At 49.8% G+C, this 27030-nt stretch overlaps 8 protein-coding genes and 1 non-coding gene across 9 annotated transcripts; 3 read left to right on the top strand and 6 right to left on the bottom strand.

The window, feature by feature from the left end:
• Positions 1-5302: 5302 nt before the first annotated feature.
• KY384_002291 (uncharacterized protein) lies at positions 5303-6424 on the bottom strand (the record flags this gene model as incomplete). Its single annotated transcript, XM_044810814.1, has 2 exons — positions 5303-6067; positions 6116-6424. 2 exons carry the CDS (start codon positions 6422-6424, stop codon positions 5303-5305), a joined length of 1074 nt encoding a protein of 357 aa, XP_044672788.1.
• Positions 6425-6920: 496 nt separating this feature from the next.
• KY384_002290 (uncharacterized protein) lies at positions 6921-7426 on the bottom strand (the record flags this gene model as incomplete). Its single annotated transcript, XM_044810813.1, is given in 2 exon segments — positions 6921-7019; positions 7034-7426. 2 exon segments carry the CDS (start codon positions 7424-7426, stop codon positions 6921-6923), a joined length of 492 nt encoding a protein of 163 aa, XP_044672787.1.
• A 1203-nt stretch (positions 7427-8629) lies between these two features.
• On the top strand, positions 8630-8725 carry KY384_002289. Its single transcript has one exon. It is a non-coding gene; the product is annotated as a tRNA-Ser (tRNA).
• A 2258-nt stretch (positions 8726-10983) lies between these two features.
• On the bottom strand, positions 10984-12025 carry KY384_002288 (uncharacterized protein; the record flags this gene model as incomplete). Its single annotated transcript, XM_044810812.1, has 2 exons — positions 10984-11810; positions 11932-12025. 2 exons carry the CDS (start codon positions 12023-12025, stop codon positions 10984-10986), a joined length of 921 nt encoding a protein of 306 aa, XP_044672786.1.
• A 2330-nt stretch (positions 12026-14355) lies between these two features.
• Positions 14356-14951, bottom strand: KY384_002287 (uncharacterized protein; the record flags this gene model as incomplete). Its single annotated transcript, XM_044810811.1, has 2 exons — positions 14356-14440; positions 14638-14951. The coding sequence occupies 2 exons, from the start codon at positions 14949-14951 to the stop codon at positions 14356-14358; spliced, it is 399 nt and encodes a 132-aa protein (XP_044672785.1).
• Positions 14952-15414: 463 nt separating this feature from the next.
• KY384_002286 (uncharacterized protein) lies at positions 15415-15870 on the bottom strand (the record flags this gene model as incomplete). Its single annotated transcript, XM_044810810.1, has 1 exon — positions 15415-15870. The coding sequence occupies one exon, from the start codon at positions 15868-15870 to the stop codon at positions 15415-15417; it is 456 nt and encodes a 151-aa protein (XP_044672784.1).
• A 464-nt stretch (positions 15871-16334) lies between these two features.
• On the bottom strand, positions 16335-16742 carry KY384_002285 (uncharacterized protein; the record flags this gene model as incomplete). Its single annotated transcript, XM_044810809.1, has 1 exon — positions 16335-16742. The coding sequence occupies one exon, from the start codon at positions 16740-16742 to the stop codon at positions 16335-16337; it is 408 nt and encodes a 135-aa protein (XP_044672783.1).
• Positions 16743-17622: 880 nt separating this feature from the next.
• Positions 17623-18201, top strand: KY384_002284 (uncharacterized protein; the record flags this gene model as incomplete). The annotated part of the gene is made up of 1 exon (XM_044810808.1): positions 17623-18201. The coding sequence occupies one exon, from the start codon at positions 17623-17625 to the stop codon at positions 18199-18201; it is 579 nt and encodes a 192-aa protein (XP_044672782.1).
• Positions 18202-19808: 1607 nt separating this feature from the next.
• Positions 19809-20578, top strand: KY384_002283 (uncharacterized protein; the record flags this gene model as incomplete). The annotated part of the gene is made up of 2 exons (XM_044810807.1): positions 19809-20225; positions 20297-20578. 2 exons carry the CDS (start codon positions 19809-19811, stop codon positions 20576-20578), a joined length of 699 nt encoding a protein of 232 aa, XP_044672781.1.
• Between the last annotated feature and the right edge of the window lie 6452 nt (positions 20579-27030).

Below are 27030 nucleotides of genomic sequence, written 5' to 3'. Positions count from 1 at the left end.
GGCGTCAAATACCTGGGTTCATACTCCACCCTTAACGCACAGTCCCCGCTCGTGTACACATACGGCGACTTGATCAGCCTCCTCCACTGCGAATTCGTGTTTTGGTTCAACCGCCATTGTTTGGACGGCTCGAAGGTGTGGGAGAAGGAGGAGGCGGCGGCGCGGCAGGCGGTGGGGGAAAGAATGTGGGAGAGGGCGCGGGGGGGTGGGTCTGTGCAGGCGTAGCGGGGGAGGGATAGGTTGGTGGAGGGGAGAGGGAAGGGGATGGTGTCGTTTGCTTGATCTAATTCAGTAGTATCGCTGCCGTCCTGTGTTGTGGAGAGCGCTCTCCTGCCCACAACGACAGGGATCGGACTTGCAACCGAAGCAGCACTCCCCACATCATCGACCGCCAGCCCCGCGTCCAAGATCGTCAGTACCATCTGAATACCATAAGATGTGGTGACCGTGCCACTGCCGCCCGCCAGATTTTGACTTTCCCCGCTGGTCCCAACGCATCTTTTCGCGAGCGACAGTGCATCTCGGGAAATCTCCATGGGGCGGACGTGAGGCCCGCTTCCGCTATGTCGGCGCTCGTGGAAATCGAGCTTGAATGCGCAGTAGCCGCGCGAATAGGTGTAGGGCGTGGAAATCGTGCGGCTGTTTGCTGCCCGCTCGTGCACGAGTTGCCACATTCCGCCCTGGAATTCTTGCCGGAAGTGTGTGGCGGCAGAGAGGCAGTCGTCGCGGATGAGATTGCGGCCTGCTTGAGGGTCGCCTGGTTGGAAGCAGTGGTAGTTGTCGAGCGCGTTGGAGGTGGAATTGTCTGTGGTGGGTTCTGTGGTGTTGGTATCGTGGGAATTGTTTGTGGATCTGCTAGTTAAAGGGAGGGATGTTAAGTTCGTTGACGGCGGGGAAAGAGCATTATTGAAACCATCATCATCTTGGCTTACAAGGCTCGCGTCAAGGATAGAGAATATCAACGTGCCACCAATCAAGTGTCTCGTTGTAGCGTTTCCTCCCCATCCACTAGTCTTCTTCACAAAACTGGTGGATCCGACGCATCTTCTGGCAAGTCTCGCAGCGTCACTCGATATAGTCTCAGGATTAACATTAGGCCCATCTATATATGGCGAACGAAAGTCAAGTTTGAAGGCGCAGTCCCCAGCTGAGTAGATGTATGGCGCTTTGATCATTTGCGATAGTAGCTTCTTCCTATGGGTAAGGGTCCATATACGCCCGAGGTGAAATTGGTGTTGGAAATTGGCGGCTGCAAGACGACAATCATTGGGAAATAATTCCCTCATTCTTTCAGGATCGTTGCCATCAAAGCAGTGGTAGTCATCCAGATGATTTGAGGAAGTGGAATCGTTTGTAATGGTGAGACTCGTGAAGTCTCCGTCTCTTTCCGTGATAGTAGGCCTGCTGATCAAAGAGGGGACAGACGTAGGCTGCGACGATTGAAGGGCCAGTATTGCATTACTGCTATTTTTGGAAGCCTGGCGTGAGAGATTGACGTCCATAATACTCATCACCACTTTCCACCCATGCGGCTGATTAGTATTAATTGTAACATTTCCTCCCCAAAAACCGAGCTCTTGTTCTGGAAGGACGGTTCCGACGCATTTGCTGGCAAGAGAAATTGCATCTCGAGCTACCTGCGTAGGGCTAACCAAAGGCCCGAATCTGTCACTTTGGCGCAAGAACTCGAGTTTGAATGCGCAAAACCCGACTGAATAGATATATGGGGTCTCAATTCTGCGGTCCAATGTTGCCGGCGGTCTGACAAGTCGCCATTGCCGATCAGGGTCAAATGCACGCTCAAAATGTTCGGCTGAAAGGCGACAATCTCCGGGGTAGAGCCGTCTTCCAAATTCGACATCGTCCGACGTGAAGCAGTGATACTCAAGGTCCCGACCATCATTTGAGGAGTTGGTATTACGAGTAGTGTCTAGAGAAAGGATGTTCTCGTTCGATGAGTTTGAGGACTCGTGTCTGGGGAGGAGGAATGGATTTTGTAGGCTCCGATTGACCGCTATAAATATTACCAAGGAGAACAGTACCTCGCGTAGGGAAACCATTGAAGCTGGATGGAAGAGCAAGCTCGCTCTGGTTTCCTTGAAAATTCATTACGAAGAGCAGATCCCACTTGTATCTTATCAGACTTTGTATCGTGGTGCGCGTGGGAGTCCAACAAATTGTGTGCACTATGCGCACGCATGTCTCGCTTGTGGTTCCGGACTCAACACATTCCAACATATTGGGTTGAGATAGTTCGCGGGTATAGTAACACGTCAAAATTAAAGACAGATCCAACGTCAACTTCAACTCATCGTCGTCAATTATCGAATGGACTTGCTTAGGAAGAAGGTACAACAACTAGATGAATTGGGCCCACGTCGAATTGAAGATCAAAAGCAGCCTGGTCTTAGCTTGGACGGCCGTTTTGCGTTTGACATCAGAGAGTCTGAAGCCCAAATGTCACCTGATCTGACCTGTGAAGGTGCTCACGATCTGCAACGTCGCAAACGCCTGAATAGCACCAGCAAGCATATTGAAGAACGAACTCCATTCAGTCGGTGCATGCAAGTACAAGACCGGTCCAACGACTGCGCAGACAGTGCCAACAATCAAGAAGAGCCACATCAGTGTTTGCGCAGACCGAGCATGACGTTGGCGTTTCCACATAGGCACAGCCAATGTCACCAGGCTGAGGATCGTCATACTACAATTCTGGATGAGAAACCAGAAGTCCGCGTCTCTTAGCGATCCAGGGTGATGTGGTGAGTCTTGCCATCCTATCGCGATGGTTGGGATGGCTATATTGACTGTGGTGGTGAAAGTCGCCCACATCAAGAAGGAGAGGCTTGAGATGAGTCCGCCCATTTTGGTTGCAGGATGGGCTTTTTCGTCCACGTTTTGTGGAGCTTCTTCGTCCGGCTGTTCGTCCGCATTTCTATATCTTGGAGGGACATTCTCCAACTCGTGTAAAGAATAATGCGTCGATTTTTGAGCGTCGTCTATAGCCATACAGACGCAGGTAGGACCAGCTTCGAGAGAGCAATTTGGTGAGGTAGAACACTTGCCACAAGTGCTGAAGACGCCCCACAGCGTACTGGGGACAATTATCCTCCGTTGATATCTTTGCTTCCACGAGGCTCTCATGGTCTCAATTGAGCATGGAGTGCGTTGATCGTCGTTGGTAAAACAGAGTGACAGTAAGAGCCGAATGATCTGTAGAATTGATCGGAATCGTAGGTTCACGATGATGGCTACCATGGGTAATATACCCAAAGAGCATATTCAGCCTCGCCATCTCCAAGACCTTGGCATCGGCCGGTGTTCGAATACCATTGCACAGATTCTCGACTCTTCGGAGCATGACTTCGTCGTCCCTCTGCAGGCTTTCTCATTTGCCTCACTGCGTCCGCTTAGAAGATGCGGTGCTTGGCGGCCAAGGTTATTACATCTGACTGCCAAGCATCCCAACCCAGAAGCCTTGAATGACAGCCTCTTGCTCGAGTGCAGATCCGTCGTGCCAAGTGTTTGGCCAAGCTACCAAGACCTCTAAGGTAGGATGCGAAATCACGCACAGCTGTTTTGACATCATTGTCGCAAGGTAAGCCGGTAAATGTAGTGACACTTTGCTGATGTGCCCAAGGTCAAGAATCCAAGACAGTATGAACCCACGTTTCCGGCTTTCGTATGGCAGCTGGCCGAGTACTAGGAAAAACTCCAGCCGAATCCAAAGCCTCCGGTCTTGGAATAGCAAATCCAACACTCACTCCAACTCCTCAACCCTCCCCCTATCCCTCCCCTTCAAATCCAACGGCTTCTCCCCCTCCCCTCCCTCCAAGAATTCGACACCCTAATCGTCTCATCATCGACCAACCAACCCCACTGATCCAAGAACGTCTGGGAGACCTCCCAACCTACAATCAGATCAGCAGAGTCCCGCCCCATCCTCACCCCATCCTCACCCCATCCCCACTTCATCCCTACCCAGTTTCCAAACTTAAAAAAGACCAAAAAAAAAAGGAAACTCACCACTAGCATCCCACCCCCACTCCCCCCAGACCAAAAACGCACCTGTATGCAAAGCTTCACATAACGCGTCCTCTCCCCCATCCCCTCCTTCCACCCCATCCCCTTCCTCCCCTCCGTTCCCTCCCTTCCCACCTTCCCCCCACCCCGCCTTCAACGCCCTCAAAATCCCCTCCCTAACCCCTCTAGGCGCAATTAAGTCGATATACGGATGATGCCTGACCTCCAACTGCAGGCTACTGGGCACCAAATCATGCTCCACAATAACCGGATACGGCCTATCCGTCGTCCATGGGGAAAGACAGTCATCATTTTCGAGGTCCTGGAGGCGGAGGGCGAGGATATTTGTGTTGGCGATGAAGGCGCGGTAGAGGGAGTATTGGGGGAGGGGGAGGTGGTGGGGGTCGTTGAGGGGGGAGAGGTAATGGGAGAGTGCGAAGCAGAGGATGGAGTTTGTGAAGGGGCCGGAGGTGTTGGTGGCTTTGGCGGAGAGGGTGGAGAGGAGGGCGCGGAGATTGTGGAGGGTTTCATCGCGGGTGGGGAAGGTGAGGAGGAGGTCTTTGGTTGGTGCTTGGGCTAATGGTAGGGGGACGGGGAGGGGTCCCTGTTTCTGCCGTTTGGGTTTGTGGTCGGTTGAGCCTGGATCGGGTGAGTATGAAAAGCTGAGAGGTCAGGGATATGGATGGGGAGAGGCGCTCACGAGCTTTACGCTTGGCTAGTCTGTCTTGGATCTTTTTGCGAAGGATTTTGTCTTCGATCTTTGTCCAGTCTTCGAGGTCATTTCGTTTGTACTTAAGTTTTGTCTCTAGATCAGCCATTTCTGGATATAGAAAGCACTAGTTTCTGACACCTTTTCGGCGATTGTGATGAATGACCAAGCGCAGAGCGAGAAAAAGAGGAAGGAAGAGTTGTTCGAAGTGAAGGATGTCAGAAATAAGCGTCGGCGTTTACAATCAGTAGCCCCACTACCTCCGGAGGTGGATTGGAAGGATCACCGTGGAATTGGGACTACTACTCACTTCCTATCAAGCAGAAAAGCAATAGAAGAAAAAATGATGGGAGAGGTAGAGCATTCATCTGAAATAAAATTGAGAATAGAGACGTCACAGCGATCCGACAATCTGAGTGTTGCGCCTGAGAAATGAAAACAATATCTGACATGAGTCCCAGTCAATTGACCTGCAACGGTTCAATGCCATTTGCGACAGACGTCGGTGGCATTGGAGGGCCCCTGTGCCATCACATCAGCCAAAAACGATCACTTCAAAAATGGCAGAACTCACGGAATCTGGTCAATAGAATGGACCGCAATTTCCCGCCTACCATTCATCTCCCTCCTCAGCTTGCTACTCGCGTAGTAGACCTTCTTCCTCAATCTATTCGAGCCCCCCAGCGGCTGCAATGTCTTGAGACCCATCCATGGATCGATACGCATGTGATCCTCCCAGAAGCTCTTCAGCTCGTAATTAAATGGGTCTTGCTTCGGCACGAAGAGCGTCGCGGCCGTCTGCCATGGATACTTCTCAGGGTCCCAGACTTTGCCTGCATATTCGACTGGCTGGTCATCGAGGTTCTCGAGGAGCTGGAATTGCCAGAGATATTCCGCATCGTGGTTGTTGTGGAAGTTGATGAGCCATTGGGATAGGATGTCCGACTCATGCTCGTCTGGCTTCACTGTCTCTTCGTACATCTTGCGCTGTGTTTCGGTGGAAGGGACGAGGCAGTATTTGGCGACATAATCGCCGAAGCGGTATGCCGTTTGCGAGTACTGTCGTGTAGACTCCAGGTGTGTATTGCGGACCTGATCGCGCCCTTTCTGCAGATCCGTGTCCTTGCGAGCTTCTAGGTGCTTGTAGAGCTCAGGCTTGTTATTGCCGTACTTGATGCGAAGGTCAAGTATCTCTCTTGTAGTTTTTGCGTCTGCGAGGTCAATTGCAGGCGTGGAGTTGAATTCGATATCTTGAGCTGTCTTGGTCGAGTCAAACATTTCGCCAGGAATGTGAAAGATCTTGATGGCGAAACCGCGAGGTTGAGGTATGCGGTCCTGAAAATGTCAGCTGGACTCACAACATCGTGTTGTATGTAAACTTACATCCAAGCCTGGATCACCAGGCTCGCTACTGTACCTGCACACGGCCGGGTACTCCGCAGCGTGAGCGAACATGCTTTGCTTGAGATGTGGAGGCAGGTCGTCTTTGACAGTCAATCTGCCCTTCACTATGCCATGAGTCCGGGCATGTGTTCCCGTGTAGCAGTGGCGATGGCTGTTGAATTGCGCTCTCTGCATGCCATTGACCTGCTCTGCCACAGCATTTATGTCTTCCTCTTCATCCGGCGGGATCTTCTCGACACCTTCATCTTGCCAATGCTTGTACTTCCTTTTAGATAGATCTTCAGCCATTATTCGTCTCTTCCGCTTTGCTGCAGGTTGGTGAAATGTTTTTAACAAGAGCGATAGCCACCTTTATGCTCAAGGAGCAAGTGGGCAGCATGCACGGAGGTCTTCGCCATGTCGCAAAGGGCGGGGAAAGCCCCTCCACACTCCTTCTGCCCATACCGCATTCGAGTATGAGGTTCTGCCACAATGGGTAAGGAGGGGAAGGTACGTCTTCAAGTCGGGTGAATGGCGGCTTTAGAGTTGCAACTTTCATGTGCAGAAAAAAGCGAAGATGGGGGCAAGTATCTTTCGTACAGGACGGATGAGCAGTGATAATATTAACAACAGGACGCATGTGTCATCTCAAATCTCGACGAGCTGATTGGTGGGTCAATCCTTACGGAGAAGAAATTGCTTTTGTATGGACCACTCATAATTCATTTTGATGTGAATACAACCGTCTTGTCTTGATATACAGATCGCACAGCGAACAAGAACTCATCTCCGGCCCTCAGGACCATCATGCCTCCCCAATAAAAGTAAGTTGTTCTACCTCCAGGGCATGCATCTCAAGAGCAACATTCTCTCTCACTGCCGCGCCGGCACCGCCACATTCCCCCTCGACGAAAGCACCGATGAAGCCCCCGAATCAATCGTGCACTGCACAGACTCCGAAGCCGTCAGATCCCCATCCGGCAGCGTGCATTCGATCTTCAGCGTCTTCTTGGGAGGTTGCACGCTCAATTTCTCTTGTGCCATTGATGCTGTTCCGTTCAAGGGCGTCGTAGACTGTGCGAGTTTGTCCCCACCTACAGTACCAGCGTCACCGGCGCCACTGCTTGAGCTGGCGCTTGCTGTGTCTGTGGTGGTGCCATTGCCTGTGCCAGTGCTAGTGCCAGTGCCAGTAGTAGCAGCTCCACTGCTGCTCTGGCCAGGACATGTAACCGATGATTCTGAACCCTCGGGGGGTGACACTTGGTCGAGTTTTCCAGCGGCTTTGAGCAGGTCGCAGGCGTGGTCGTTCATTGGTGTCATTCGCTGTCCTGGTTGACAGATGTTTTCGGAGTCGACTGCGTGGATTTGTGAGTAGGAACTGAGGTATGTGTTTTGAGAGGAATCATACCATTGTCACACCAGAAGTTGCGCTTCATCAGCTGGCCCGAACGTGTTTTGACGGTCCTGGGGTAGGCATTGACGGATGCAAGAAGGGCAAGGAATGAAAGGGAGGCAATGTTGCTAAAATGCATGGTGGAAGAAATGCTTTTGGTGTTCTTGTCAAAAGAACGTGTTGAAGAACGAATGGAAAGTGAATGAATTGAAGTTTTGAATGAATGGAAGTTGATGAGATGAGCTGCAATTATAGAGTTAGATTCACCCCTCGTCATTATTAAGATTGAAACGCGCTGGTGGTCCTAGTCGGCCTTTTCTGCAAATTCAACATATCCAATCTGTTACCTTAGGTCAAATGTCCCTCGAATTAGGTGAGCAAGGGCAAGACATGTGGTATCGACTCGGCAGGGACAGCAAAATCCTGCAATTTGCTGCATGTAGAGAACGGATCTGAGAGAAGGCTCCTGGTTACGGCTCATGTGTACCATTATTGGCGCGCTATATACCAAGCAGGCTCTTCCGTCTCCAACATTCGGCTGACGGCCGGGTCGAGGCGAAGATCTGGTTTAAATCTCTATTTAGTGCTGAAAGTATTGTTCCAGAGTCAGACATTCAACCCCTAGATTTGAGTAAACTATTCAGAACAGATATAGTAGCTTTTGTTTTGAAACGTGACCAGTGTATCAGCCGGGACGGCTTGGTCGCGTAGAACGCTGCCCGCGGATACCGTAAGGCACTCATGAGTAGATGACTGGGCGATCCATCCAGTGTAATGGATAGTAGGAATGAGTAGGTGGTCTTGATCGAGAAACCTTGGCTGCTTGAGTGAACAAGAGGCGCATTCGGACGGCCGTTTTGAAGGCGGGAAGGAGGGTGGGATCTGATTTCGGAAAAGGGCGCCAGCAGACCATGAATGACGAAAGCTAAGAGGCAAAGATGACGTGATGATGTAGTTGGTAGTAGGGTGCTTTAATATTGTTGCAGTTCCGACGGGGCTTTTGTGCCTGACGTCGCTCATATTGGAACTTCATAGAAGACGGAGTCAAAGAGGGCGGCGATTGACGGAAGCGATAAATTAAACGTATATATTTAAAAATATCGACCCTTCCAATCTCCATGGACACTGTGGCCGAGTGGTTAAGGCGGTAGACTAGAATCGCAAACCTTTGTGATCTACTCTCTTCGGAGGCACAGGTTCGAATCCTGTCGGTGTCGAAGTTTCTTCATTTTTGTCTTCTACATTCTTTGATATAGCATTTATGCGAGGGGGACCGAAAGAAACGTTTCTTGGGTGTTACATCAGTGTGGTGAGATTTGTGTGCATCCTCGGCAGCGAGTGCAGGCAGGCAGGGTTCGCAATCATTTGCTACATAGTTCCATCTACGAATATTACGAGGACTTGAGCAAGATTGAATTACCTACCATGTTTGGCACTGCACGGTCTTTTCCAGCCATGATCAATATCAAGTCGATGAAGTCTCATAGATTTACTACGAAGTGCAGAATGAATGCCCTACACTTCCAATTCCAGGCTACAATCGTGGAAGTGAAATACGACTCATCAAGTATCCTTGCCACCATCAACATCATTACTATCATCCCCTCATCTAAAACCCACCAATACCTCAACAACCCCCCTTCAATCCCCCCCATCCCCCTCATCCTCCCCCTTCACCAACGCCGGGTCCCCCAAATCCGCCAACCCCCCATCCGCCAACCACCCACACGGCCCATTCGAATAAACAGCCTCATACGCATTCCTCTCATACGTCCTAAAAAACCTGCCCGCCCAAGTCCTGAGGCCCTGCCACTGTGGACTGCCCTGCAGCCCCGTATTCCCGAACGGACTCTCACACGCCGCCCTCTTGCCGCCCACCAACTGGCACATGTTCTGACTCGGTAGGAACGCCGAATATTGGCAGTTTTCTAAGACTTGCGTTTGGCAGGCGACGCAGCAGTCGTAGGCGCTGGTGATGTTGGCGGGGGAGATGAAGCCTGCGTTGGGGTCGAGGTACACGTTGTGCGCTGTGTAGCCGACGAATTTGACGAATGCTACGCCGCCGTGGATGTGTGGGCCCAGCACGTTGCCGGTGTTGCAGGCTGCCCAGGTTGTGGTTGTTGAGGTCGAGAAGGAGGTCCAGGTGGAGTTTATAGTGGTGGTGGAGGTTTTGGTTGTGGTTTTTGTGGAGGAGGCCGTGATGGGGGTGGGGCAGACGACTTTGACTTCGCCGGGTACGGTTGTCGTTATTGTGGTTGGTGAGGGTGTGGCTGTTATTGTGGAGGTGAGGGACGGGGTGGCGGTTATGGTTGAGAGGGGGACGATGGTGATTAGGGAGGTGCCTGTTGATTTGTTAGTGAGGTTGTGGACGCTGGGAGGGTGCGTACATTTTACTTCGGCCGGATGCGTGTATGCTAGAGCGTTCATCTCTTGGTTGAGAGCCAACTCGTTCACTTCCATCTTCGGCATCCGCGACTTGAACTTTCGACCGAATATGTCGCGCTTCCTCGGGCATAGGCGCACATTGGTTGTTTCCCCCCACATGCCCTCCCATCGGTGTTGTCCTCGAAGTGGGTTTCCGGCTCGACCTCTATAAATCCCTCCGGGAACGGGATCGTGTACGTCTCTGTCACGTCCGAGATTATCATTGTCTGGCTCGTCACATTAACCCAAGCTATCTCTTTTGTCATTGTGGACACTTTGTGGGTGACTGTGGCTGTGAAGACGTGCGTAGTGGTTCCGCCCGGTGTTATCGAGCTCGTCGTCAGAGTGGCTGTGACTGTGCGCGTAACTGAGGCGGCCGGAGTGACCGTTGTGCGAGCCGGGGGTCCCTCCACAGTCACAAACGAGGGGACATGCGTGAAGGTCGACGTTGCAACGGTCGTTGTTGGTATTTCACTGTCTGCTGATGAGGAGTCGAGGTGAGTATTGCAGAGCAACGTGCTCTTTGTCAAGAAAGACTTGGTCGAGGAGGCAAGAAGGAGTGTGGGGAGGCAAAGGAGGAACAGAAGTATTTGTTGCATCTTGACTGAAGAGTCGAGGAAATCGTTACGGGCTTATTGCAAAGACAGGTTTCGTTGTTTGAGGCAAAAGAAATAGATCTAGCAGCGCTGAAGATGATGAGCTTTATAGGTCAAAGAAATTGTGCCGATTTGTCAAACAGACTTCAGCCAAGTGCGAGGTTTGCAAAAGTGTATATTACTCTTAATATAGGCTGATGAAATAGGTTGAGGCGCTCTCAAAAGCAAAAGCCACTATGTTAGGCGTCAATAGAGAATCGCCGGTGGCAGAACGATGGACCAAAAGTGAGATTGGTGGCTCCTTTGGCTTAATAGCAAGGTTCGAAGACGCTATATGTATTTATAACAGTAGGGGAGGCATGCTTGGAGGAAGTTGGGATGTGCACATTTGGATCAATGAAGACTTGATCAACAATTCACGGAACGGAGTGAACGACGAAAGAATTCTATCGAACTCACCTCATATCCATGCTTAAAATTCTTCTCAGCTCCTCGTCAACATCATAGACCCTCTCCTGGGGCATCAGGCCTCTCTCTACGAGCTGCTCTAGGCCAATACTCGGATCTTCATCCAACAGCTTCTTCATCGCTCTTGCTCGCTCAGTCACATCTTCAATCTCTTTCGCGCACTCTTCGACAAAGAATCTTTCTATATTCCTCCCAACTCCTATCTGTATGCTGCGATATGGCTTTATTCCAAGCCTAGGGCCTCGTTCAGGATCCCATTGAACACGGACTTTGCCCTTCCCTTCTTCCTCTTTGCCTGTATTATTGTTCTGGTCGCCGCCCCGTCCGCCCGGCTCTTTCTTCCCCCCATTGACTTTGTCGTCAGACCGCCGCTCAGGCTCGCTGAGGCTACTCTCCATCAACAACTTCTTGAACTTCTCATGTGGTATTTTCAGCGCCAAAATCCGTGTCTGCCGCTCATCTTTGTATGAGTAGCCAGATCTGTACATCATCCAGCACCAAGATGGCTTGATCCATGTCATTCGTGTCATGGAGAAGGCTGGGGATGCAGCGAGGTTCTGATGCTTGACGGCGGCTTCAGCTATGGTGGGCGAGTACGCCTGGTAGACTGTGATGGCATACTCGTCGTAGGAGGCACGTATTTCGCGATAGGGCGTCGAGGACGACATGTTTCCAACTATATGGTGCGAGGCTTCTGACGGTGGGCTGTATGGTCGACGGCGCGCTCGTCGCTGTTTGTTATTGCTCACGGTAGGAAGGTTTGTGGCTGGTCTTGCGCTTTCTTCTTGATTTATGCGGGCTTGACAGGAGCAAGCTAGACAGAGGAGTCATAAAGATAATCATGCTGCTCTTGCACGAGGTCTTCGTCTCAAATGAGTCAACGCTTGAGCTTGGCTTTGTTGTTAGTGAAATCGACTATTGAGATAAGGTTTTACTAGCGCCAAAAACTGGTATGAGATATATCGGAGCGTTCTGAGAAATGTGCGCCTTTGCTTGTGATTGCAATTTACTGCCAATCTCCGCTTTCATTATGATTACCAGCTTCCTTGCGCCCTCACGCGAGAAAGCTCTCAGTCGGAACCATGATCCTAGCCGTGATCCTGATCTGCTACTGCCGTATTGCTGGCGGCAACAGGATTGCCACGGCTGCTTGAGCAGCAAGTTCCACTGCAGTTGGTGTCCTGTGGTCAGCCCCTCCTCAATTGCAAAGAGCCTTCTCTCAAAATTGTACAAGCGCTGACCACGTCTCTGCTGCAGACATCGGCGTGTATACCAAACCCTGCCACATGGCCTTTGTTGACACCAATTTACAAACCCGACATCTGCCCCACAAGAGATGAAAGATGGGAGCTTAGAGGTAACGAGCTGGGCTGTGATGTCTCCACAGTGACATTCCTGAGTGTCATCGTTTCCATCGCCGGGACTTTTCTGGTTATTGGGTTGGTATGGGGTGCTACAAGATCATGGAAGTGGAGCAGAGGAAGATGGAAGGGATGGGGCTATTGTATTGCTGGTCTGCATCAGAGCGCGATACAGTCCTTGAAAGAGACGTCTACAAGAGCTCGAAACTATAAATGGAGGAGAAAAGACCACATTACTGAAAACGAAGGGGAGAGAGAACGCCTTCCTGGTTGAGATCCGCTGTGGAGATGCTTCTTGGTAATGGCGTCTGGTGGCTTCGCCCCTCAACGCACCTTCCAAAATCAATCAATATTTACCTCTACATCCGCCTCGGCTCCCTGTCTCTTAACCACCTCAAATGTGCATTAATCTCTGAATATGTCAGCTTCAGCCTGAACATTTCTTTTACTTTGCGTCATGGACCAAGCATCTTACAAACCGCTCCACTCAGATATATGGCGAATAATATTCCAGGAGGTCTATGAACTGTTCTAGCTAAATGCGGACAACGCTAATGGTACACAGTTGACGAAGCAGGATGTCAAGAGCTTTGCCCGATCGGCGCGTGTCCACTACAATGTGGCTATTCCTTTTCTCTACCAATGTATTACGCTTGGTATTCCGTATACGATACAAGCGCCGCACTCCAAAGATCGTTCGAGACGTCTAGAAAAGCTTTCGAATAAAAATCGCCTGGTTTGCCCTAAACATATCGTCGGAGATTCTCGCCTCAGTGATGCGAAATGTGATCCTCTCGTAAAGCTTTTGCGGCGGTCGACATTGGATCTCGCATCAGTGAAGGAATACACACGACATATCACAATTCGTGGCGAAGTCCAGGCATGGGCAATGTTGAGACTCCTTTATATGATGGAAAACCTGATGTCTATAACGTTTTCCTACTCTACATGTCCGATGTTAGAATATGAACCACGGGCAGATGCCATTGATCCGAGTATTTTGACCTACATTCAAGTCCGATATCCGGCCGCTAGACTACACATTGGAAATTTTCGAGAATTAGCCCTCCCAAAGACTGGATCGCCTTTGGATATGAGGACCCTTATGAGCAACCAGAATCTCTACTCCCTGAAAATGGGTGAGGCTGACCTATGCCTCATTGGCGGCGCAGAACTTCAAAAGGTTGTTGCTAGCTGCAGAAATCTACGAGTCCTGCAATTCGTCCCACTTTTTCTAGGGGTTTGGAGCTTCGAAGATACCGGCGCAGATTCTTTGCAACTAGACTGTTTCCCACCCATTGAGAGATTGGAGATCAAAAATTTCCATTATCGCCACCAGAGCCGGTACATTTTCTGGAACTGGGCTACGTTGCGCCATCTTCGTCTCGGGTCAGCTTGTCTGCACGCCTTTGTCGATTTCGTTGGCGACCATCAATTGGTGAATCTTAGAACGTTTGAAACAGACGAGACTGCTTGTCCGTTGCCTCTATGGCAAGATGCCCTTACTAGATGTTTCGCCTGTATGCCAAGACTGAAATGCTTGAATTTGACCAATTTATTCGGCCGACTCTGGTACATCGACATGCTTGAAATCCTAGACGCTGCGGAGGATGAGGATGTGGACAAAACTATCTCAATTAGCTATGACACGGGAAAAGCCACTTATGAGAAAAGGTTCAACCCAAAAACGGGGGCCGGCCGGAGTGAATTTGAACGATTCCTGCGTGACCCAAAGTCCAGAGTTGAAACTTGGAGCGGCCTCTGCATGACCCTTCCGAGGCACATTGAGGATGAAACGACGCTGCTGGATGCCAAAGAAATCCTCATGTCAATACATGGATCATCTACCCAACACGATTGCCAAGACGAGGACGCCACGGGCTGGGATGTACCAGCCCAAATCTTTAGTTCTGGACCTTGTCAGAGTGTATTTTGAAGTATAAAAACTTCCACTATTCTTTCTTTAATCAATCGAAATTTCCTGCCACATAAATCTCCTCACAACTGTTTCCGCTGCGACGCCTTTATCAACCCTCCCCCCCCTTCTCCCTCGTCCCATGCCTTCCAGCATGTCACTTCGAATCTCGCAAAAAGCATCACTTGCCAGGAACCCAATCATGGAGTAAAAACCCATGCCCTTACCAGCTAAACTCTCCATTCAATCCAGTATCCCATCAATCAAGATCCGCTACTCAACCCCATCATCCCCCATCTCCATATCAATTACAACAAAACCTCCCGAAAATCAAATCCCTTCCACTTCGGCGGAAAGGCGCTGACCGCATGATCGTGTCGCAAGGTCCTAACCCCGAGAATTCCTCGCCCTCTTCGCCCGTCTCGCTTAGCTCAGACTTTTCGTTGTCTTTCCTACCATCAGCTGTAGGGGTGGCGGTGGCGGCGTCTTGCTGGCTTGACGAGTCTTTGTCTTCTGAGGCAGCACCCGCCACGTCTTCCTCGCTCTTCTCGCTTGGCTTAGCATCTTTGATGTTTTTCGCATCAATGGCTGTGGAGGTGGTGGCATCTTGCTGCGTTGACGATGACTTCGTTTCCGACGCACTACCCGCTTCGTTGCTCGTTGAGTCTTGGTTGGGCATGTTGGGTGGGTACTGCCGACTCGATGGCAAATTGGCGGTTGTGGATCGACTAGCTACAAGAAATGTTGGTCAAGATGTTGCCCTACCTTTAGACATGGAACTACCTATATATGCCCTGGAGGAGGCAGAGAAGCAGGCATCAAGGCGCGTGGGGCGATCGTAGGCAAGAGTTTGGCATCAAGTTTTGGCCAAGTTTGTCAGCTGACAATCATGTGCACGAATAATGGTATTACGGCCATGGGACGGGCTGTGTTCGGCGATAATCGTCTCGCACGCCACGCGCTCTAAATGGTCACGATCTTCACCTCCCTCATGTCCTAAAAGAACGTCTAGCCTGTGATGTCTACTCACTCGCTCCGAAATTACAGTATTATCATCCGCTCTCTCGCCGCGTCCCGCCACTTGCCTACCCACCACGCCTTGCCACCTTTATATGACACAGGACGTATGTAGCCGAAGAATATCACGCTTTCCAGCTGTAGTAACCGGTCATTTTGTTCCTCTGCTTCGAAGGCTGATCATTCAGACCGATATCAAATTCATTAAGACGCTCCTGAATTTCATTTAGAATCTTCGCTTGCTTTTCCACCTGCTGCTCGCATTTCTCAATACGTGATGTCAACCCTGTCAAGCTTGCCATAGGCATGGGATGGCTCTGTACGTCAGATTTCTCGTGTGTCTGATACAGCTCTGCTCCCGAGGGCTGACTTGGATCTTCTTTGGATGTCAATGCTGGGTTTTCAAAGGCTTGGGCCCGATTTTCTGCTGCAGCAAGACTAGCATCCGGATTTAGCGAGGAGCCCGATCTGCCAGAGAGCTCGTTCGCATAGTCGTCCTGCTTTGCTGCTGGACGTCTATCGGTACTAGCTTTACTTGGGACGGAGTCTTTGGAGACGTTTTGATGATCTTCGGGTGCCATTTTGAAATATGCTGTAATCTACTTCTTGGTGTGTTCTTGAGGAATGAATGAACAATCTGCAGTGTCATAAATATACCGATATTTGAAGGCTGACAACAAGGCGAAAAGGCGAAAAGAATTTTCGTGGCTTCTTAAGCCTGGTTCCATGGAGTCTCCAGCTTGACGGTGCCTTTCAGGGAAGGCATAAGAACTCGAAACCGCCTGCAAAAGGGCGGCGACAGGGTCTTTTGAACAATCAATATCCTAGCCCGGTGATTAACGCAGGACTTCTTTTATCCTGAACCTCAACGTAGGGACGCCCATTCACTGGTCTCATTCAATGTTTCTAGCCTGAACTAAGTAGAAGTATGGTCAATGACATCGAGGGAGTGATCGGACAAAAACTCGAATTTCTATAAGATGTTCTACCGAATCTTGAATACAAAATCGTCACCTACCAGCTTTGCGTTGTAGGACTAGATGGTCTACTTCGAATCCCTTTCAATGTGGACTATGCCGGCCTCCTCAGTAAAAGAGACTGGTTCCCCATCATTAATGTTAACATCGAACCAATCAGGCTCCTCATCTCTCCTTGAATCTACCTCTCTTGCTGCCACTTGCCCGTCACACTTGCTTTCGTCTGCCGTTTGTCCAGTCGTAGACACTGCTGGTTTTGGATCGCTCTGTACTTCGCCATTCTGTCGGTCTTCGTGTTTCAATTCTTGATGGGATGGAAGCCGGGACTCGGCTTGCGGTGAACATTCTGTCGCAGAGTCCCTTGTATCTACCTTTTGCAGAACGAGTTGAATCTGACGGGAAATAAATCCTAGCTCGCGAAGAAGGGTTTCCTGGAACTCCTTTGCGTTTTTTTGCTTGTTTGCTGAGTTTGTCATGGTGTTTTTCTTTGAGCTCCTCCGTGAATGACCGTTCGCTTGAAGGGATATTTGCAACAGATGCGTTAGGAAGCTTTGGGACCTTGAGCAATTTGTTATGTTGATCGGGTTTCTGATGCTATTCGATTCAGAACGGGACTAACAAAGTACTTAGGATCTCTTTGGACACAGCGGTCGAACCAATCTGTCCGACCTTTATCTATTGGATCCTAGAGGCATATAAAGAGGCAAGAACTTCATGAGAAGGCGCATTGGCCATGAACCAGGCCACCAGAATCCGCCACATGTACGCCAGTAAACAGGCCTATAGAAACTACTAAACAAAGAACTCATCAAAGCAGCTACATCATCGCCAGCTATTTCGTGGCTTAATCACTATGCCTCACAGCTCTGCCTTATCAAGATTCACTTGCCGCCACATTGCCTGTAAACTTAGTGAATTTTGCTCGCCCCGATTACCTTACCAAAAGGGTCTCCCTCCGTAAGCTTGCACGCTGCCTTCTCTGGGCTGAATGCTCGGAGCCTGCATTGTAACGGGAGAATATATCTGACCCTTGTTGATTGCTGGTAGTGGATCGGACTAGCTGAGAATTCGAGGTATAAAGATTGAGAAAGGTCAAGAATGGAACAGTCGGAAGATGCCAGATTGTCTGAACATACCTACATGCGGCGACCTTAGGTTATCGGCAGTAGGCAACTTCGTAGCAAATTTTCTCGATTGCCAACACCAAATGCCCCCAAAATAGTCTCGCCCAATTTGAAAGCCTCGTTTGCCAGCATATATTGCTGTAGGAGCATGGGTCCCTTTCAGCCTTCATATTTAAAGTCAGCCATTGTACCTCCAGAAAGACCTCAACATATGCAGAGAAACACTGACACAATGACGTCCAAAAACTTTTCGGCCAAAAAGTCAGCAAGATCGATCCCTACATCAGCTTTAGACCATGAAGGCCACATACCAAACGAACGTTCTTTCGAAGATCAACCCGCTAGAGGCTCTAAATCAAATCCAATAGATTTATCAGACGAGCAGGAGAGCCATTCAATGGGTCCTCAGGCCAGCAGCTCCCACAAAAAGCACCATCAGACCAGCATATCAAGCTCCGACCCCCATTCAATTGCGAAATATTTTCCCTCGTCCCACTCTCCGACCGCAGAAATAGTCAACAACAATACCGCTGCTGCGGGTGGAGCTCAAAAACGAGGAAAAGGAAAGAATAAATCAACAGTCGAAGGCTCAGCGGGTCAGGATCGACCAAAGAATGATAGCTCAGCAGCTAAGCCATTGAACCGTATGACTAATTCGCTGATACAGCATATTGAAGGCCAGGACAAGTCTAGTAAGGAGGAAGATCCGGTACTGCGGGGTGCAGAGATTGGATTGATGGTGGCACTTGAGGATTCAAAGCAGCGGGTTCAAATGATTGAAGAGACTCTGGAAATACTTCGTCGGGATTGATTGAGACTTGCATGTTTTTGATTCAGAAGACTGTCATTCGCTCCTTCTAGCTAGCTCCCTGACAAGTCTGGAGACATATCACGAGAAAATCTTTCTGGACGCAAGGTTCAGCCACGCGAAAAACAAAAGCCAACCCGCAGCCCACCAGCTTTTTTGGGATCCACATCTCATTACTTCTTTTTCCTGTGTCTTTGATTCTTCTTTCTTACCTTCAGCAATCACACCCTCTTCACGTTCCATCATCAAAATTTTCGACGCTCACCTTTCCCCAAATGGACCTTCACCACATGGATGGTTCTGCCCACTCCTCCACTATCTACTCGGACATTCTCTACCCGCGTTCATGGAAATCTCAGCCAAGATGCAACGAACCAACACATAGGCTCGAGTTCGGCGAGTACTACCACAAGCCAAATACGGGAAGCTGGGAGAAATGTCCTATTCACAGGCCAGTATATAACGAGGTATATACTTACCCTTGACCCTTCAACATTTCTCAGTCATCGCTAATTCTCGTCTCATAGCCCGGGCCAGTTGAAAGATTACACCGCCCTTCCGCCAAGTTCGGCCCTTTCCTCCCTCCAAGATCTCAAAGCCCGCCGTATACCACTGAAACTGAAGAGAATGATCCTTACTGGCCCGATGGTGGCCATGGCAGCCTTTTCCCAGACTTTGACGAGGCACACCAGCATGAATTTTGGGATAGACCTGGACTTCCCCTAAGTCTTACGCACTTTAGCTATCAGTTTCCTCTCACCAAACTCGAGTCTAGACTTCTCGGAGGTTGAGAAAGCGTCTCCGCGCCATCCTCACGGAGGATCATGCATGGTCTCACCTTTTTCCGAGCCAAATGCTCTCGACTATTGGCCTCGCTGCCCACCCATCCCATACGTGCAGCTGGAGCCAGCCGAGAACCTGCCCAAGGAAGAGAGTGCAGCGAGGGCGCCTGCTGACGATGCTAAGACGGAGGATAGGATTAAGGCGCTAGAGGATGAAGTGCGGGAGTTTAAGCTAGTGGTAGCTAGACTAGTGGAGGGAGGTCAGCAGGATAGGGAGGGAAATCAGCCAAAGAAAGAGGAAGAAGAAGGGGGGCACTTCATGCATATATGAAGAGAGAAGTGAGTCTAGGGCTGATGGGAGAATTGGAGTGCGAGGACGATAACGATGAAGACAAGGGAAACAGCGAAGATTGGGAGGAAGTATGGCAGGAAGATGAGCCAGACGAACGAGATTGAGGCTTATTGACCAGACCAAGAGGTGCTAAGGGATGTGTGTACAGAGCGCAAAAGAGATATGCACCATAATGGACGACGAGCACTTCGTCATCATGTCTCGCGTTCATAATCAAATAACAGTTGAGTGAAGATCGCCAACATCTCAGAATTTTCCTTCGAACATTCTTTGGTTTATTTCTGGGGCTCTTCTTTGTTATGTGTCTGAAGTGGCAAAGTCTTCACACCGGTTAGTCTAAGGCAACATATTAACACTGTGCTCGTATTCACGTGAAGGCAAACACGCAAACAAAACTGAGTATAAGTAGTGCTCGGTATGCCAAGTACATTCTCTTGACCAACTTCAACTTGAAATCCATCTTCATCAACATCATAATGGCGGCATCAACTTACCACACGGAAATCTTTCGTCAAGATCTGCAAGCTCTCTCCACTCCTCCCACAGCTTCAATCACAAACATCAAGCAGCTATCCTCCTACAACTGGATCGAAGCATCAGCATCCACACCCACCATCTCCGTCCCTGGCAGTCCCTCTCTCTGGTCGCCCCCAAGCACCCCTCAGCAGCTAAAGAAAGACTTCGGTCTCGTCTACATGGACCAAAACGCCGCTCGCCATCCCCCCTATCCACTTGAAACCCTTTTCCGCGCACTAGACGTTGCCAACCCATCCTTCGACCCTCGCTCAACCGATATCATAACGGACCGAAATAACGTCCGCAAACTCCTCTCATTCATAAACCCTACTTCCTGCAGAAAGGGACTCGAAGCATTCACCATCAACGTCGAGGTAGTGAGAGACACAGCGATACTATGTCGTGTGGATCCTGTGACGCAGGACATCATCGGGCCAGATGAATTCAGGGGCTACGACCACGAATTCGAGAAGGCGTACACTACCTCACAGATCCCATCCCCGCTAGCACCGGCGACCACGGGATCATATCATATCGCTTTGGGGATCTGAACTGTCTTGTCCGCCACGAGACGGACGGCTATATAAACGATAGCTCACAAGTACCTCCGTCTCCCACGAGCAAAGAAGTAGCTCGCGAAAATCCCTCTAGCATCTCGGCCACCGAAAATCCAGACACCGCACCTCTCATCACCAAAACCCCCTGGATCCAAATTAACGCTCAAACGTGAAGGCCAACACCACCCCTTCCCCCCCTGTCATCGACCCTCGAGCTCAAAACGCACGTCTCCCACAAACACCTCGACGTCCAGGCCATCGCGCCCCAACTGTAGCTTTCACAGACTCCAAAACTGGTGCTAGCCTCCCCCCCCCGCTTCCCCCTTTTTTACCGCTGGAGCCTATTCGAAAAGACCGAAGTGGAAGATGTGACGGGAGGGATCAAGGATTGGGAAGAGCGGCACCAGACCGACTTGGTAAAGTTGGCTGCGCTATTGAGGAAGATCGTGAGCGTGGTGAAGACTCTTGGTGGGAGGGCTGTTCTGAGGTATGAGGTTGGGGAAGGGAGGGGGGGGATGGGGGGGAGGGGAGTTGGTTGTGAGGAAATCTGCGGGAGCGAAGATGCTGCCGGGGGATTTGTATGAGAAATGGGGATGATGGGTGGGAACGTGATTGAGGCGGAGGAACCGCGCTTATGAGGTGAGTGTGGAAGGCGAGAGGTATTGTGTTGTTTAGTCTGGGGGATATGAAGGGAGGGGTAGGAAAGGTGCAAGGGGAGCGAAACTCGATGGGGGATGTTTTCTTGCGTTATGCTCCTTGTACTTCTCGGAGTTTTGTTTTGCAAAGACGGCTTTGAATGGGGTGGGATAGAGAGGGGCTGATTTGAGTGAATATTTTCTCTTTGACTTTTATGGATTTAGGTTATTGAGAACCGGTATTTTGGATCTCATTGGTGACAAGGATACTATTGGAAGTGATGCATTTGAGCCAGAGTGCCGCTCTTGAACAATCAAAGTCCCACAGATTCCCTGCCTACAGTTTAAAAAAATGGCTCTAGCCGTTGATAAGTCCCAGCCTCAAGAAAGATGTAGTGGATGTTGACTGACAACCCCTACCCTCATCAGAGATAGATTTCGAAAAGACTTGTTTCCATGCTTACATACTCTTGACTGATATTTCACGCTCGTATTCTCCAGGAAGAATCTCATTCCGCACAAATCTCCGTCTCTTCGATCCTCAAAGTCAATTCCTTTCAATTCTGATCCGTGCTGTACGTTGCCCAATATCTCATATCCACACAGGCTGAAGTCCACACAGCCCCGCTCCAGGAAAAGCCTGAAGCTTTTCGTATGCACCAAACAGCGTTGAAGTCTTCACATATCCTTAGTTTCATCCCTGAGTTTTTTTCCTGGCTCTGCATGTCATCGTCGTACGACTTAATTACTATCGAAACCCTCGTTCTCGTCAAAAAGGACTTTCCTGCTTATTCTTTTCGGCAGTAGCTGCTGCTAGTACTAGTCCATTGTCCATCTATTATTGACCATTTGCTGTAGTCATCGACGGATTCGTTTCTGCAGGAAAAGCGAAAAGCTGCCTCGATAGATACGTGCAACAACGAGGAGCAAACCTTAGAAGAGCGAGCAAGATTCGCGACTCATACAGCCATGAATACCGCGATCTTTTTATAGTGACCAACTTCTCAGCTGATGGTGTCCTTCCTTCATGAACGAAGGAAACCCGTCAGAACAATGGGAATTCAATGTCAACAAATCTAATAAGCCCGTACCGATGCCCCGCGAGTCGTCGAGCGAGAGATTTATGGACGACTGCGTGGAATGTCCACCCACGAACCATCGATTAGTTGATTGATAGCTCGTAAGTCTTCGTACCAAATCGTTAACCCCAGGGGCAGTCAAGTCGCATGCCTCCGCCTGTTTCGGTGCAATAGTCTTTTCGATCTCGAAATCCCACTTCCAACTGCTCCATTGCTGCCGAACATGTGACCCTTGTGCCATCGCGCTGCAGCGGTTCATTGTCCCAGTCAATTGCTCCGTTGTAAGTATCCGATGATTCAGGTCGCTGGGCCGTGGTAGAAGCCATAGACTCGTTGATGGTGAATATCGAAGTTGTGGTAGGCCATTTCGCTTAGGCGATTTCGTTGGCTAGGCAAGCACTTCATTATCATGAAACCCAGAACTCTTAGCTCCACCAATTCATGGCGCCATGAACTTTCAGTCGCAGAAGAGTCCAAGGCAAGAAATCATCATTTTGACTCCTGAGCCATGGCATATCCATAGAGGGCTCCATTACTTTTGCCGCCATATTTTGTTGACCAGTCTAGCCAATCAGTCTCCTTTTATTCCAACAGCTGTTCTCGTTAAGTTCCCGAAACGCGCTCTTCATTGATGGTTCGAGCAATGATCGCATCACCTTGTGGGAATATGCAGTCATGTCCTTGTTACTAGCATCCGATCTAATACACCTGTACCCTTGCTCAGATTGACGCTCAGGCTATGTGGTGAGTAGGAATAAATTGACGAACATCGTCAAGCATTGTAATGGGCAGAGCGCAAGACGTCGATGATGCGTCGGATTGCCTGCCCACTAGCCCCACTGTTTAGCCGATGTTGCAGAGCCTCTCGTTGTCGGCTGACTTCCTCTGAATAGTCTTGACGGGAGAGCTCCCGCTTGAGTATGGTATGGTTGAGATATTTCAGGGACAGGTGCCCTGACTAGCAATGTAAAGGTCCAGCGTTCAGACTTCTCGATTATTGCCTCGGCGCTCGCTCTCAGCTCGGGTAGGGTATATATATATTTAGACTTGTACAAAGAGGAGTAAGTTGCATACAGGAGGGGAGATGTACCTGGGTCGGAGACAGCCTTTTATACACGACCATCGTACTGTGTACAGATCATCTCTTGGTCTAGTGTGGACTCGGACGCTGTGTCATGATTGACTTTGTTACTTGACACCTAACATTGAGACATTATTTTGTCGAATTGATCTATGATTCACCGAGGAGGTAGCGCGACGAGATAGACTAACAGTGAGCTGGTTTTTGCCCAATACACCCGTGTTTGGAGGCATATCTAAGACACTTCAGCAGAGTCTGAGATGTGTCGGCCGCCTCGCTCATGATTAGAAGAAATGTGTCAAGTTCTACAGGACAAGTCACAAGAGCGCGTGCTCCCATTACACCAAACAACCTCTGTTCCCTTGTGTCGTGGGATACACTATTACCAGCCTCACATCCATCCCCCATATTTTCATGCTAGAGAAAGCGGAGTCAAAGTCCCAAGCAGCCGCTTCCAAACCCCCGTAGCCTCCTCAGCGGGATCTCCTCCCGTCAGCGTAGCCCTGTCTCCCACAATAATACACGCAGACCTCGCACGTGTCAGCACAACATTGAGCCTCCTCAAGTCCTTCAGAAACCCGATGTCCCCATTAACATTACATCTCGTCGTCCCGTATACCACGACATCTGCTTCGCGTCCTTGAAAGCCATCAATGCTGTTGACAGCCACTTTAGTCGTGGCAAGGTCTTTGAGCAATTCCGCTTGGCGAGCATATGGCACTAGTACAGCCACAGAGGGCAACGCATTGCTATCTTGCTGATTGTCTTCTGGTTGCAGTAATCGCTTGCAAATATCACGTACCACTGCTGCTTGGCCAGCGTTGCTTTTGGATTTTCGGCCCAGATCCTCAGTTGTTGAGCATTGGACGAAGAACATTCGAGGCACGCTTTTGCTGGACCCTGAGGAGGGTGGCCATGGGAAAGATGATGGGAGGAGCGGACGCTCGGAGTCTTTGACTGCAGTTCTCAACCGGCCCTCATAGAATTCTTCAGAGCTGAAAGCGCAGATACTTTCGTGCATGCGGTATTGAGTGTCCAGCATAACTTTTCGAATCCTTCGCTCGTTGTCTTCTGAGCGGTATAAGCGTTCGAAGAGTGATATGTCGAAATCCAGTGCTTGGCTGTGGGGATGCACAGTAGCGCGGAGCTGGACGTGGTCGCCGACTAGGACTGCCTTCTGGCAGCCCTTGACCAGTGGGACTAGAGATTGCGGCTCTACTTGCTGCGAAGCTTCGTCTATGATGACAGTGTCGAAGTATTCCGAACGAAGGAGCCCGAGTCCTGCTCCAATGCACGTTGTAAAGATGAGACGGCATCCTTTGATCTGCTTCTGTGCCTTTCGTCGGCCTGCAGGGTTTTCGTTCAGATCCTTGCCTAGCATCGCGTCACAGGTGTAATGCCGTAAGTCTTCGCCCACTTTGCGGACCTGAAAGGATTTAGCGTTGACTTCGTGAGAGCTTCGTATTAAGGAGAACTTACGTCAGTGGAGACTCGAAGCGCGATAGGTACAGACTGACTGTTGGCTTTCATGTTCTGTAAGTACTTTCGCATCACATTATCGACAGCGTTGTGCGTTGGTGCGGTCACCAGAATTCTTCTGCTTGGATCCGCAATAAGGACCTCTAGAAGTACGGCTATTGTATGGGTCTTCCCTGTTCCAGGAGGACCCCAAATACATGTCAAATTCGTACCGAGGGCGGCGACCACGGCCTTGTTCTGACTCTCATTGAGTTCTGTCCGATGAGTAAAACTGCACTCAGCGCTAGTGACTTCTCCATCGTCTCTCTCATCTAGACGTAAGATCCTTTCGTATATTGGACAGCTCTGTTCTGGACTAGTCACGAACTCTTTCATGGCGTCAAACATCGTTTTGCTTGTGACAAACGAACCACAATGCCTGGCTGTCCAAGAGCAATCTTCGACAAAGACAGGAACCGGATGAAGACATTCGAAAGTGACACTTCCTTGCTCTGATCGTTCAACCAAGACATCCATAGAGTAAGCAGTGGTCGTAAAACTATTGCTTGGTAGATCCGCTGCTGTCAGCTGGACATGATCGTTTGTCGCAAAGCGTACGGAGGAATGGGAATCAATGCGTAGTCGGGCCTTCAGAAGCTGTGGATCGTCTTGTCGTTGGAGTTGCAATGATTCTTTTCTCGTCGCGCGGGACTCAACTGCTTCGTCAATGTGCTCCATCGCCATGCCTATACAATTTTTGACGAGATATTGCGCTATTGCAGGTCTCTCGCTGAAGAATCGAGGGCTTTCGCGATCTAGACACTCCATTAAGAGATCCAGAGCAATCTCAGGGGATCTGACTACCAAGGAAATATGTTCGACCAAAGCAATGAAGGACGATAGGTGCATGTGTGAGACATGTGCAAGCACTCGTTTGAAAGGCTCAACGATGAGGACTTGCTTCTCATTTGCAGCTGTGGCAAGTGCTTTGAGAATACAATCAGCTTCGTCATTCAGGACCTTTTGGGTCTCGATTGCAAGGTTGCTGTAGTCGCTCAGTTGTGCGAAGGTCAGGGCCAAAAACGGAGCCACGGGAAGGAATTCGATCAATCCCTTGATTACAACATAGCTTGGGACTTTTCGCTCGGCTTGATTGGATGGAGACAGAAGATATGTGAATGCTTCTCGTAGAACAGCTTTTTGGCCGTGGTCCAGAAGCCATTGGAATATCTCGGTATAAGCAATATTGGAACCAAGGGCATCGAAGGCCGAGAAGTGCCTGTCGCGTGCAATCTGACAAAAAACATCTGGCTCAGTTGACCAATCTACATCCTTGAGACTGGGGATCTCATATTGGCGTTCGACTTTCTCAAAACGCGGCAAAACTTCCCCGGTATCTACGTGATGAAGCCATTGGTCAAGATAATGCATCGAGCGGGTGTCTCGATTACTGATGACATACACCTCAGCGCCGACGATGGGGTCTCGATTGATTCTGCCAATATGTCTTGCAAGACCACCGCTGAATTTATTGAGCGCCATACTGGCCACGGAATCTTGATTTAGCCCGGACTCCACAGTAGCGTGTCGAACCCTTCTCTTATCGCCTTGGTCCTCTATGCCTCTGTACGGAGCGTCGTCTTGTCCTGGCTTGGTGAGAAATATCCATGTATTCCTGCGATGCTTCTCGTAAAGTTGAAAAGTTGTATTATCAAAGTATAGTCTGTAGTCTGACTTTGTGGGGACGATCTGCCTATATGTTGACTTTGCCTCCTGAGAGTGTGGGAAAGATATGAGGCGGACAGAATCGTTGACAACCAACTCTTTGTACTTCACTGCCTTTTTTGGAATGTAGATCCCCACCGTCAATCTAGAACTCAATTGTATCACGATTAATTTGCGGCAGAACATTTCCAAAGCTCTGTCAGAAGCTTCCATAAATCTTCCAAGGCGATCGACGCTAGAGTCGAACGTACGTTTCCATCTCACTCTTGGTAGATCCAATTTGCAGGCTCGAAGGTCTGATTCAGAGAGTAGGCTGGACTGTAATAGACCATTCATGACCAGCTTCGCATGATGTTCCTCTGCCGGCAATTGTGCCAGCACCCAAGTCCTTTGCTCATCCGATACTTGGCTAAAATCGAAGCAAGCCATGTAGTCTGCAATTTGCGAATGATTAACGCGACACCAAGCAGCGGTCATTCTGAAGAGCTCAAACTCCGAGAACATGAGCTTCTCCCTGCTAAGAAGAAGTTCAAGGCTATCGGCCAGCGGCCACGTCACGTCAATCTCTGTTTCATCGCTGGAGAGATACGCTTCCGCGTCCTCGTGAAGGGTGTCAAGAATGAATTTGTTTGATGGTGACTCATCTT

The sequence above is a fragment of the Bacidia gigantensis genome, assembly GCF_019456465.1.
Source record: "Bacidia gigantensis strain McMullin 20006 chromosome Unknown contig_134, whole genome shotgun sequence".
In the NCBI taxonomy this organism is placed as follows: Eukaryota; Fungi; Ascomycota; class Lecanoromycetes; order Lecanorales; family Ramalinaceae; genus Bacidia; species Bacidia gigantensis.
The sequence above is the reverse complement of the archived record's forward strand: the minus strand, read 5'-3'. Positions and strand labels throughout refer to the sequence as shown.